The sequence below is a fragment of the Cynocephalus volans genome, chromosome 7 (genome assembly GCF_027409185.1).
Source record: "Cynocephalus volans isolate mCynVol1 chromosome 7, mCynVol1.pri, whole genome shotgun sequence".
Lineage (NCBI taxonomy): Eukaryota > Metazoa > Chordata > Mammalia > Dermoptera > Cynocephalidae > Cynocephalus > Cynocephalus volans.
In genome coordinates, this window is record NC_084466.1 from 144211913 (window position 1) to 144225209 (window position 13297).

General features: G+C 37.1%; 1 protein-coding gene across 1 annotated transcript in view; it reads left to right on the forward strand.

Moving 5' to 3' along the window:
• Positions 1–446: 446 nt before the first annotated feature.
• TDRD1 (tudor domain containing 1) overlaps positions 447–13297 on the forward strand; it is a 37857-nt gene continuing 25006 nt past the window's right edge. The window contains exons 1-8 of the mRNA XM_063101606.1: positions 447–497; positions 4142–4460; positions 6517–6575; positions 10581–10725; positions 11053–11158; positions 11859–11922; positions 12781–12885; positions 13108–13290. Coding sequence (XP_062957676.1) covers positions 447–497; positions 4142–4460; positions 6517–6575; positions 10581–10725; positions 11053–11158; positions 11859–11922; positions 12781–12885; positions 13108–13290 — 1032 coding nt within the window. The remainder of the gene's footprint in view (positions 498–4141; positions 4461–6516; positions 6576–10580; positions 10726–11052; positions 11159–11858; positions 11923–12780; positions 12886–13107; positions 13291–13297) is intronic.

Consider the following 13297-nt stretch of genomic DNA (forward strand, 5'->3'; position numbering starts at 1 on the left):
TCAGGTGCAAGCAAGCAGGGGCCCTGGAGTGGGTTTGGGGACAGCACTTCCGGGCATGACTCCCCAAATGTGAACGTTCTCCTTCTTTCTAAGAGAAACTCGTTAGTGAATTCAGTGACTTCGTTTAACTCAAAGCTGTAGTGCAAATGATATTAATACTTAGCAGGAGGTGTTTTCCACAAAGCTATAGTGCAAATGATCTTAATACTTAACGGGAGGTGTTTTTCCTAACACCTCCTACCTCCTGTAGGAGAAGATGCACCAGGGCATTCGCTTACATATGGGGAAGCCTGCGCCGGTTGGTCTGAGGAGTGTTTATGGCGTGTCTGCTGTGTGCCAATAGCTTTTCTTGGCACTAGGGCCCCTGCTATAAATGTTTGCTTTGTTGGCCATCTGGAGTTAGGGCAGATGCTTCTGGTTCCCTCAGTGAGACACTAGGGTGCTGGATGGGAAAATGCAAGGCCGAGGAGTCTGACCTGGATTTTCATCTCAGTTGTGTAAGGTGCTGGTCCTGGGAGGTTTGACAAGTTATTTCAACTTCCCACCTCTCCCTTATTCATCTGTAGGCATAAAGAAATAGGAATACTTTAATCTTCAAATTATTTCCATCTTAAACGTGCAGCTTAAACTAGTTCCATGTGAGTGGAAGAAGTTTTTTGTGTGTGGGAGTGGTATAAGAGTCAAGTAGAAATAATAGCTGCTCCTTAAGTGCTTAGTAAGTACTGTGCTAAATGGTTTGCGTACAGTCTCTCATTTAATCTGTATGATTGGGATTTAAGAAGAAGTTACTATTGCTGTCCAGACTTTACTGACTGAGTCCTAGAAAGCTGAAGTGGTTTGCCGAAGATAGCATAGCTAAATGAGGAAGACAGTTCTTAGATCTGGCTGACCTCAAAGCCCATGCTCTGTTGAACCACTGAGTGTAAAAACAGAGTGTTTCCTGTGAGTAGGAAACACTCGCTGAATGCATGGGGTTACCAGGAAGAGGAAAGCAAACTTCAGAGGAAAAAAAAAAAAGAACAAACAGACCACAGTTGAGTATCTCTGCATACACTTATGATATTAAAAGAATTAACTCACTGTGGGTTTACTCTAGCCTTTAGATCATGGTCTCCTGGAGGGAAAAAAGGGTGGATTTCATTGTTTGCAGTATATCCTAGGATACTCCCAGCAGCAAGAAAGAGAGGGAGCAAGATTCTGAGGGAGTAAAAGAGAGGTTGTGCCCTTGGGGAGCTTCACATCTTATTGGGGTCAAATCATGAAGCAGAGAACAAAAAGTCATTCAAAGTGGAAGCCTCGCTTTTGCCAGTAGAACTAGAGAAATCGTTGCTTCCAGTTCACTGCTCTTTTATTACAGTAGTGATTCCCAATCCTAAGAATATAAAGATCCCTTTAACATAAAGAAATTTGGGGACCCTTTGAATTAAATAAACTCTTATGTTAGCTAAAGAAGCACATAACAGTTGCTGTGGATTCAGAGATGATTACTTTTTCACTCATCACCATTAGCATGTAAAAAAGGGGGATTGTATATAGGGAAAATTGCTTGTTTTAAAACTGAGCAAGGTTAGCCCATGAAGTATCATGACCCTTGCAGCAATATCTGTCACACTTCTTTACCTGTATATCAGAAGTCTGCTGCCTGAGGTTGGGAATCACAGTATTATGCCATAGAGTCTGCCTACTCCAGTTTCAAATACGCCCAGTGGTTGACACAGCCAAGTAGAGATAAATGCAAAGTCTTACAGATGTTTTTTAATGTTAAAATTTAGCCTTAAAAGCCTGTTCTGATTGAGGTGGTTACACATAAATCAATGTGTGTTAAAATTCATGAAACTGTAAATCAAAAGGAAAAAGTCATATTTTATGGTATGATATTACACTTTTAAAAAATTAAATTCTAAAAGGTTTTTGGTGACTGAAAGTTTTATTTGGATTCACGGTAGTTCCGGCTGCCTGCTCCCAAAGCTAACGCATAAATGGAAGTAATGTTCAAAGTCAGGGTTATCATGACTATCCTGTTGACTGATTGTCAGCCTACATCTGGAATCCTGTGCTCAGTTGTGAGAGTCATGTCTATATGAGGGCCTCTGGCGAACTAGAGAAAGTCTAGAATTGTGAGAAATCTGGAAGGTGTTACATCAGCAGGTGAAGGATCTGGAGGAAAGAGGACCTCATGGCATTCTTAGGTTTTTGAATGATTGTGGTCAAGGGCAGCAACAGGAATAAGTCAGTTGGAAGAGAACCATTTTATAAGGGAGAATGCAGTACAATTGGATGTCCCACAATGAAAGGAAATAAGAAGCTTCCAGTCCTAGAACAGGTCTAGATGTCTATTTGCCCTGGTGTTGTCATGAAAATTCCTGACAGGGAGCGATAGATAAGGTGTCCTTTGAATCTAACTATTCCACCATAGGAGGCTCTTCTTTTAAGCTTAAATCCTCTTTATGTGCTGCTTACCCTTTAGAGTCTAAGACTGATGATGATGATGTTCTTAAAGTCAAATAAACTTCCTAATTTTTGGATTTTGGAAGAGTTGATAAGAGACATGAAGTTTTGTTATTAAATTTCAGTAAGTCTCATAACGTGATGCAGTTCTCCATTTAAGACTGCCAGATGTCATTCCAAACAGTGGGTTTCATCATCCCTGTCCATGTGGTCATGAAAACAATGCAGTAGTGCATTTAAGATAGTTTTTATCATACGTTGGGTGCTGTGGGAAATCAGAGGGGTTTTTTGTTTAATTTTTAAAAATAAGACATGGTTTCTGCACTCAAGCAACTTAAAGTAATTTAGAAGACATGTAACTGTCTGTAGGCAACTGTAACAGAGGGTAGTCAGGAACTGACTGTTTAACTGGCAGCCTTAAGTTACTAAATAACCATGTTATGAAAAGCCAGTTCACAAGTTACATGCAACATATTTACACCAGTCTCATTCCATGTTGTAAGGAGATGTTTCACGGTTCCACTTGGAGTCTTGAGAAGAAGACAACCATACCCTAGTTTTATGGTTTAAATATTACTGTGATCTCTTTACTTGGTTTAGAATTAAATGACCACACTTTAGGGAAAAATATTTTCATATTAAATGAAACTTAAATTTTTAAATGATTTTTTTCTATAAAAGCATTACATCCTTACCCATAATTTGTTTTTGGTTTTTTTGGACATAATTTGGAAAATGAAAAAGGCAGTGAAAAAGATTCCCTCATCAATCCCCCTACCCCAGAACACTCGTTGTTATTTAAAATTTAATGAATTTTATTCATATTTTTAACATGGAGCTTGTTTCTTTTTTTGCTGCTGTAATTATATTGAATATACAGGCTTTCCCCCCGCCAATTTTTATTTACATTCTAACAGGTATTCTACAATGTGTTTGGAAACTAGGATTCTAAGTGATAGTGTAATATTCTGTATAGTAGAGGCATCACAGTTTTTTCCCTCCTTTTTTTTTTTTTTTTTTTTTTTTTTTACCATTTTTAAGTGGACATTTATATGTGTAGGATTTTTTGTTATTTAGCATTATTTTAATGGGATGATTTCTAGAAAGAGTTACCAAGTGAAGGGCTAGGAACAGGCAGGGGGCTTGAGAAAACCAGATGGAATAGGAGTCAGCTGAGAGGAATTGTGAATGATAACTACAAAGACCAGACAGATGAGAGGTATTCTGGGCAGTGAGTTCAGCATGTTCAGGACTTGGTGTAGCATAAAGTAGGAGATGGGAGAGGTATTCTGAGAAGGTAGGAAGGTAGGTGATGACCCCGTTTAAACAATAACCTGTATTGTATTTCACCATTAAGATGCAGGTTTTAGGTTAGAACTATTTCTTTTAAAACACAAAAGACCTTTTCTATTCCTGTTGCTTTGGAAGCTTTTAAAAGTAAGGAATGGTGTCCAACTCTAAGTTGGTCTTTCGTTGGTCTGTTGTTGAATTCTGTTAAACTTGGAGTTAATATTTATTGGTAGAGAGTTTTTCTTTTCTTGTTTCTGGTAGACCAGGTTTTGATGCCATGGTTATATCTGCTTTGGAATCATTTATGGGAATTCTTTGTTGCATAAATATTTGTAAGAAATCATCTGCAGTTCTTCTGCTTTTGTAATTAAAACTTGTCTCTTAAATATATTTCCTTCTTTAGACTTCTCTGAATCTCAAATTGCCACTTAATATATCAAGAAATAATTTGGAAGCATCTACTTGTAAAATGACGGAGCTGTTTAGTTTTGAGAAAAATGAAAGTAAGCTTCTGGCACATGATTCTTTAAGAAGTCTTGGAGCGCATCCTAACCATCCTAATTTCAGGTTGAAAAGCCCAGAGAATGGAAATAAGAAGAAAAAATTTTTGCTTTGTGAGCAAACCAAACAGTATTTGGCTAGTCAGGAAGACAGTTCAAATCCTAATGGCATCAATGGAGAAGTGGTTGGATCCAGAGGAGAAAGTAAGATATTGCCAACAGGTAAGTGAAAGCTACAGGCTTACTACTTGGTTTCTGTGACTTATCACAAATATATGTAACTACACACCAGTGTGCCATATGATTACTTCACAATATTTGCATTTAATTATCAGTTTAGAAGGAAAGACTGCATACCAAATAGCTACCTTTGGCTTGGTTAATCACAGAAACGATTCCTGGGGAGAGAATATCTGCAGACAAGCGCTTTTTTCCCACAATTAGAGAACTATATACTAGGAATATAGAAAGGAAACACTCTTGCATTTTTTTACTGGATGTTCTAAAGATTGGCCATATTTTTAAAATACCATGCGAATTTTATTCATAAAATAGCTCTCAAAGATGCATCTAAGATATTAACTGGTTTCATGTGATTTATCCTTCCTTTAATCCCAGTTCTAGGACCTGGTGGAATTTATCCTCTTTGAATGTAGATGAGATGTGATCTTTTAACACTATGGTGATGTAATTCTCAGAATGTAGCCCTTGGGCCTCTGGGGTTTCCCAAGAGGTCAAAACTATTTTCCTAGTAACATTAAAACATTATTTTCCTTTTTTGCTGTGCTGACTTTGCACTGATGTTGCAGAGGCAAGGATGGGTGAACTGCTTATGCCTTATTAGCTCAACTTAAGGCAGGGGCACTAACCTGGGTCGTTGGTCACCGAGGTTTTCATTGTCATGCTCTTGCAGTTAAACAAAAACCAGAAATGCCAATTTCACTTAAAAATGTCTTTGATGGAGCAGTAAAAATTAATTTTATTAAATCTTGACCTTTGTGTACAGGTGTTTTTAGTATTTTGTGTAATGAAATGGGATTTACTCCTAACTTCTGTTGCATACTGAAGTTTGAAAAAGCAGGTGTGGGATAGTTTTGAGTTGTGAGCTGAATGGAAACTTTTTTCGTGGAACATCCTTTTTACTTGAAGAAAATAACAAACTATGGTTATTCAGACTTAGATATTTGGCAAATATTTTCTCAAAAATTAGCAACCTGAGCCTGTCACTTCAAGGAAAACTACTGATAATATTTTGTTGCTAATGTTAAAATGTGAGCTTTCAAGCAAATTAGGATTTCAGGAAACTTGTGTCTGCTACTATGAGCTTAAGAGCTTCACAGTACTTAAAGACTTTTCTGGTTAGATGCATGGTGGTATTGACACATGAATTTTCAGTATTGTGTAATGAAATGTATCACCTTTTGGCAACCCTGCATAACTCAATGAACCAGTGTTTTCCAAATGACCAATGCATGATGTTGCATAGTTATCCATGGGTAAAAATCCATTCAAAGTGCAGGATACATCAATGGATGTTAATGTAACTATATGAAAAGTTCATTGCTGTGGTTTGAGAGTCCACACTGTAACTAACCCTTAAACTACCACTTGACTTCTGGTGTGATATTAAAGGAAAATATCCACAGTTATCTGAGAGGGCCATTAAATACTCCTCCTTTTTGCAATTACCTATCTCTCTGAGGCTAAGTTTTCTTCAGATACTTCAATCAAAGCAACATGTCACAACAGATTGAATGCAAAAGCATATATGTGAATTAAACTGTCTTCTGTTAAGCCAAACATTAAAGAGATGTGCAAAAATCTTCTATTTTTTTCTTTTTGAAAAGTATAGTGTTTAAAAAAAAATTATTTGAACATGTAAACACATTTATTTTTAAATGAATAGTTTTAAATTTAGTTTTAACCTTGACTATAGTAAATATTGATGGACATAAGCCATGTAACCAAAAGTGCTTTAGGGCCCTCAATAATTTTTAAGAGCATAAAGGGGTTCTGAGTCCAAAAAAGTTTGAGAACTACTGCCTTGGCGAATGGAGGAAAGTTTACAATGAGAGGAGCAATAGTCAAAGAAATTTCAGACAAGTTCTTATTTTCCATTAGGAAAAGTAGGATGTGGCCTATTTAATGTATAGCCATAAGGCTATTATGGGATATAGCCCTATTATTTGAATATCACCTAATCATGCTATTTTACATTATCAGAAATAAAAAGTAATATCTGACTTTTATTAGGGATTGTGTTTTTTTTTCTCCCCAGGAAACTCAGTGTCAGCATTAAATGTTGGCAATAATTCACCACCCCAAAAAGTAAATACTGTAAGTTTTTTTTTTTCTATTTTGTGTTTTTGTTTGGGTAAAAGATGCTAAATGTATTTTTGTATTGCGTTAATAAAGAAGTATTCAGTTTGTAGGTATCATTCAAAGTTAAACTTCTCTCTTTCTTCAACCTAATACCTTTAAAAAAAAGCAAAAACCTTTTTAGGTGATTGTAGATGCACATGAAGTTGCAAGAAATAATAGAGATCCTGTGTAGCCTTTACCTTGATTCCCTCAGTGGTAACGTGGTCCATAACTATAGTACAATATCACTACTGAGATATTGACATTGACACAATCAAGATACAGAGCATTTCCATCTATATGAGAGTCCCTTATTTGCCTTTTTATGACCACATCCATCTGTCTTCTGCCCCACTCCCTCCTTGATCCCTGGCAGCCATTAATATCCATATTTCCACAGTTTTTTCATTTGGAGATATTATGTAAATTGAATCAGACAGTATGTAACCTTTTGGGATTGGCTTTTTTCATTTCACATAATTCTCTGGAGATTAGGTTGATGTGTGTATCAGTAGTTTGATCCTTTTTATTGCTGAGTAGTTTTCTGTGGTATGGATAGCTTGTTTAAAACACTCACCCTTTGAAGTACATGTGGGTTGTTTCTGGTTTTTGGCTGTTAAAACTAAAACTGCTATATTCCTTCACGTACAGGGTTTTATGTGAACGTAAGTTTTTATTACTATAGGATAAATGCCCAGGGGCACAATTTCCAGGTAGTTGTGTATTTTGTTTCTTAAGAAACTGCCAAACTGTTTTCCAGAGTGACTGTATCATTTTATACTCTAAGAACATATGAGTGATCCAGTTTCTCTGCATCCTCGTCAGCATTTGGTGTTGTCAGTGCTTTTATTTTACCCTTTCTCTTAGATGTGTAGTAATATCTCATTGTGATTTTAATTTGAACATCCCTAATGGCTAATGGTGTTAAGTATTTTTTCATGTGCTTATTTGCCATCTGTATATTCTCTTTAGTGAAAAGTTTCTTGTTTTTTTATCTATTTTCTAATTGGATTTTTTTTACTATTGAGTCTTGAAACTTCTTTATATATTTCAGTTACAAGTCCTTTGTTGAGTACATGATTTGCAAGTATTTTCTCCTAGTCTGTGGCTTGCTTTTTCATCTTCTTAGTAGGGTCTTTAGCAGAGCAAAAGTTTTTATTTTAATGAAATCCAGTTGATCAGTGTTTCCTTTTATGGATTATGCTTTTGGTGTCAAATCTAAGAACTCTGCTACTCTAGACCCTGAAAATGTTCTTGCTCCCCCCCAAATTTTTACAGTTATAAAAGTTTTATATTTAAGTTTTGATCCATTTTGAGTTTATATTAAGTTAATAAATTTAGATTGAGGTTTATTTATTTACTGTGAATCTTCAGTTGCTCCAGTGCCATTTGTTGAAAATGCAGTCTTAATTCTACTGAATTGTTTTTGCGCTTTTGTCAAAAATCAGTTGGGCTTATTTGTGTAGGTCTATTCTGGGTTCTCTGTTGTTTTCTACTGATTAATGTGTCTACTCCACCAATACCACACAGTCTTGATTACTGGAGCTCTATGTAAAAAGCATTAAAATTGGGTAGAGTGATCCCTCCCACTTTATTTTTCCTTTTCAAAGTTGTTTTAGCTATTCCAGGTCCTCTTTACTGTCTTCCAATATACAGTCTAGAATATTATTTAGTCTCCAAGTGTTTTGAGATTATCTGTTATCTTCTACTGATTGCTAGTTTGAGTCTGTTGTGGTCAGAGAACACCCTCTGTGTGGTTTTACTTCTTTTAAATGTGTTGAGGTTTGTTGGCCATAAGGCTCAGGATTTGGTCTTAGTATATGTTCTGTTGGCACTTGGAAAGGATGTGCATTCTTCTGTTGTTATGTAAAATGGTCTATAAATATCTACTAGACCCTGTCAGTTGATGGTGATGTTTAGTTCTCTTACTGATTGTGTTAGTCAGTTTTCTGTTGCTTATAACAGAATACCTGAAACTGGGTAATGTATAAAGAAAAAAGGTTTACTTATTACAGTTTTGGAGGCTTGGAAGTCTGTGGTCTGGGGGGCACACCTTGTGAGGCCTTCTTATTGGTGGGAACTCTCTGCAGAGCCCCCAGGCAACACAGGTTATCATGTGTGAGAATGACAAGAGTGTATTTTACATATCACTTGCTCTCCTTATAAGGCCACCAGTCACTCCCTGATAACCCATTTTGATTTGTCTATAGTGTTTTTGAGTGCATATCTCTCTATAGCTTTTCCAGTGGTTTCTGTAGATACTATATTATGTATGCACAGCTTATCACAGTCTGCTGGCATCATCATTTACCAACTTGAATATGGTTTAGACACACCTTACCTCTCTTTACATCCCTATACCCTCAACTGTTTATGTTTTAAATGTTTCATCTATATAGATTTTCAGCCCTGCCTTAAATCTTCCATCAACATAGATATTTAGCCCTGCCTTCTTTCTCCTCTTCTTCTGGGACTCAGAAGGCATGAATGTTAGCTCTTTTGTTATGATCCCACAGGTCCCTGAAGCTCTATTCATTTCTTCAGTCTATTTCTCTGTGTTCAGATTACATTTTTGCTCTGTATTCAGGTTCACTGGTCTTTTCCTCTGTCTTCATTGTGCTTTTGAACCTACCATTGTGCTTTTTATTTTGGTTATTAGATTTTCAGTTCTAAAATTTCCATTTAGTTCTTAAAGGTTCTATTTCTTTATTGAGATTCTCTGTTTATTTCCTTCAAGCATGTTCATAATTGCTTGTTGGAGCATCAGTGGCTGCTTTAAAATCTTTGTATTTGTAGATAAATTAACATCTCTGCCATGTTGATGTTAGCATCTTTTGATTTTTTTTCATTCAGTTGTGATCTTCCTGGTTCTTGGTATGACAAGTTATTTTCTATTGTGTCTAGAACATCTTGGATATTATATTGTAATCTTATGTTGTAATAGTCTGTATCTTATTTAAACTTTCTGTTTTAGCTGGCTTCCTCTGACACTGCTCCTTCAGGGGAAGGGGGTGCCATCTTCTTAGCGCCAGGTAGAGTGTATGTCCAGGTTCCCACTCAACATCTGTTGATACCCAGCTAGGGAGCTCTTCCTTCTGCTGGGCGATGGTGGGAGTTCCAGCTTTCCACTAGGCCTCCCTGGCTGGGAGCGGTGGGTGCCTCGTTACTGCTCCCCACAGGATCTTTACTGACATGGGGTGAGGAGAGGGTGACTTGGACTTAGGGGGTGTTGGGAGGAACTCGTTACTGTCGAATGGTGATGAAAAATGCAGACTCTCCACTAGGCCTTCTCTGACATCATCCCAAAGGGGGCAGGAAGCACCTTGTTATTGCAGGTGGTAGCTCAGGGTTTCCATGTAGTCTCTACAGGGAGGTGTGTCATCATCCCCTCACCCCAGGAATGAGGTGCTGGCTCCCTATTCTGTTGGCCTCCTGTGATACCACCTGGTGAGGAGGTTGGGGCCCCTTGTGACAGCCCAGTGAGGATGGAAGTCCAGGCTCCCCTCTCTGCCTTTGCAGGTGGGAGTGGTATCTGTAGTTTTTTGTCTGGTATTTGTCTGGAGCAAGCAGAGCAGTTTCAGATAAAAGTTTTCTGTCTTGCTGGCCTGCCTCTTTCCCGGTTCTTCAGCTAGACTGAGCAGGTTTTTTTTGTTGGGACTTCTATCGTCAGTTCCTTTTAGTGTTTCTGAGTTGCTGGCTTCTCCAGCACTCAGTATGGGATAGATGAGGCAAAAAGAAAACCCGGAGAACTTGCCACCATGTCCTTCTTTGCTCTGAGCTTCCTAGCTGGTCTGCCACCTTCTCCCCCTACCCTTTCAGAGTTCTCTTATGTTTGATTTATATGTTAAGTGCAGGATTTTTACTCGTAATTAATGGGAGAAATAGGGAAAAGTACATCTACTCCATCTTACCAGAAGAGGAAGTCCCAAGTCTAATATTTAAAGAAAAAGTTCTAATATTGCTGTTCTCCATTCTTAATAGAAGCTCAGCAATAGTGGGCCTCCTGCAAAGTCAAAAAAATTACACAAGCTGGTTGAGAATTCCTTGTCCATAAGTAATCCAGCGTTCTTCGACTCTTTAGGACCCCCTCCTCTGTCAACAACTTGCCATCACTGTGGCCTGTTTGGTAAGCATATTGCTCTCAGGTGTCTAAGTTATTCCTCTATACATTTGAGACAATTTTTTATTATGGCAAATTTTAAACATACGAAGTGTAAACAGAATAGCATATACAAGTATGTGCCATATACCCATTGCTCAGCTTCAGCAGCTGTCAGCATCCTAGATTCTTCCTCCACACCTCTCTACTCTTCCTGCCTCCTCACTCAATAGGATTGTTACGATTGCTCCTTTCTTAACATGTATTCTAGGCTCTATTTTAGGAAAATGTCTTGATCTTGACAACAAATAGTTGGAATAAAACACTGGTGATGTTGCGGGTTGTGTTCTGTAGGATCGCACAGGTGTTCTCAGTGCAAGCAAGCATACTACTGCTCCACAGCATGTCAGAGGAGAGACTGGGCAGCACACAGCATCGTCTGCAAACCTGTGCAGCAGAAGTAAGTATTCACGATTTTTCCATTTGTTAGAGAACATTTAAAAAGTGTCTTCTGATGGCATAAGGATCCAATTACAAACACAAGAAGTTGTTACTTTTTACTTATTTTTTAGGTATAGTGGTTCAAATCTGAAGCAAGTAACTCTACAAACTTAGTTTTCATGAATGTGGTCTTACTAGATAGTACATACTAAGATTTAGAACCTTAATGAGTGAGGGGGTTGTTCTTTTTTTTTTAAATGATTAGAGCTTTAGAATGTCTTACTCTTAATGATGTATGCTTTCCTGAATTTTAATAGGTTGAAACTCTCATGCCTGTTGAGTTGTGATTTTAAAATACATAAATCTTACTTGCATGGCATTTACCAGTTTACAAAACACTTTTACTTATAACCTCATTTGATCTTCCAAACTTTGTATAAATAATGTAGAGATTATCTCCACTTTACAGAAGAAAACTGAGGCTTGGAGTTTGTGACTGTCTCCCTTTTGTTAGGTGGCTTTGGGAAGCAGCAGCCTGTGCACATACAGGATGGACCAGCATTGGGTTGTTTTAGTTTATTACTACTGTGATTCTCTCTGGAAGCAGTTTTGATCTTTCTGGATTTTGTTCATTGAGAATTTAACATAACTGTGTTTTATGGCCCCTACCCTTAATTGCCTCTGTAGTATAAGTATTATAATCAGTTGCTTTATTTCAGTTTCCACAAACCGGAAGACAATAAGTCACCTTTTGAAACAAAGAAAACAGAATTGAAAAACGAGGTAGGGTATACTTATTCTTTGTCTTTAAATTGTGAATGACTCCCCTTTATTGAATTGAGAGGACTTATGCTAAATAAAATATTTTGCACTTATTTTTGCATTTCCCAGTGTTTATTTAAAAACAAAATTTCCTGTTGGATAAATCTCTATACTGTGGTAATGGGATTTGGTGACTGTTGTGCATCTTTGAGACTTGTTTATCTCCAGTCTTTTCCAAAAAGGACTGGAGATGGCTGTGTCTCAGTGAAATCATTTGGACTATTTGGACAGTGCATTCTGTGTAGCCCTGCATGCATAGGCTCTCTAGTCTTGTGCACTGTACCCTAATAAGGCCTCATTATCTATCTAAGGAGCATTTATCCTGTTGATAGCTCTTTTCCATTTAGATAACTATACAGAGTTATAACTATAACATACATTTAGATGTTTTTCATAATTTGAAAAACATCTATTGTATCTACCTCATATTTATAATTTTTAGCTTTCTCTAGCTGCTCCTAGCCTCTACTTGAAAAAAAAAAAAACCGACTTCCTCAAATATTTATTATTACAAAAACATTTACAAGTGCAAGTTTAAAAGACCATCTTCCATCCCCCAACTTTTTTTTTTTTTTTTTTTTAATAAACTCAACATTATCTTCACCATCATGGCCTCATTCTAGGGTGATCCCCAGTGCTGTGTACAATGCTTGGGGACAGTGGGTTTCAGTGACTCTTGGAGGCCTTCACTATTGCTGTGCTCTCTTTTTCAAGCCTAAGAGTCCGGCTGTTGTGGCTGCAAATTCCAGCAAATAGTGGCCACAGTATCACTGAAACATGTGCTTATAAGTAACTCACTTAGGTGTTTTTTCATACTAGAGTGATTATCCACTTGGAGTTATTAAAGAAGTAGCCATTTGTGCTGAGAAAATAATGTTTTCTGATTTGAGAAGTCTACAAGTCATGAAAGCCATGGAAATAAAGGTATTTGTTTAATCTCCATAGAGATCTGAAGAACTATAGATTTTTTTCCTTCATTGTCTGTTAATTTGAGTTCAGAAGGTAGCTATAAAATATATCTGATTAAATGAATAAAGATTGCAAAAACTATCTACAACACTTTTTGTATCTTAGTTATAAAGCTTTGAGAAATTCACATTTGTCTGTGTTCCCAGTGAATTATTACATCTTATCTATCTTTTAAAGGGTACGGTTACTGAATTCAAACACCCAAGTGACTTTTACGTGCAGTTATATTCTTCAGAAGTTTTAGAATACATGAGCCAACTTTCTGCAAGCTTAAAAGAAACATATGCAAATATGGTGCATGAAGAAGATTATATTCCTGTTAAGGGGGAAGTATGTGTGGCCAAGTACACTGTTGATCAGGTAACTC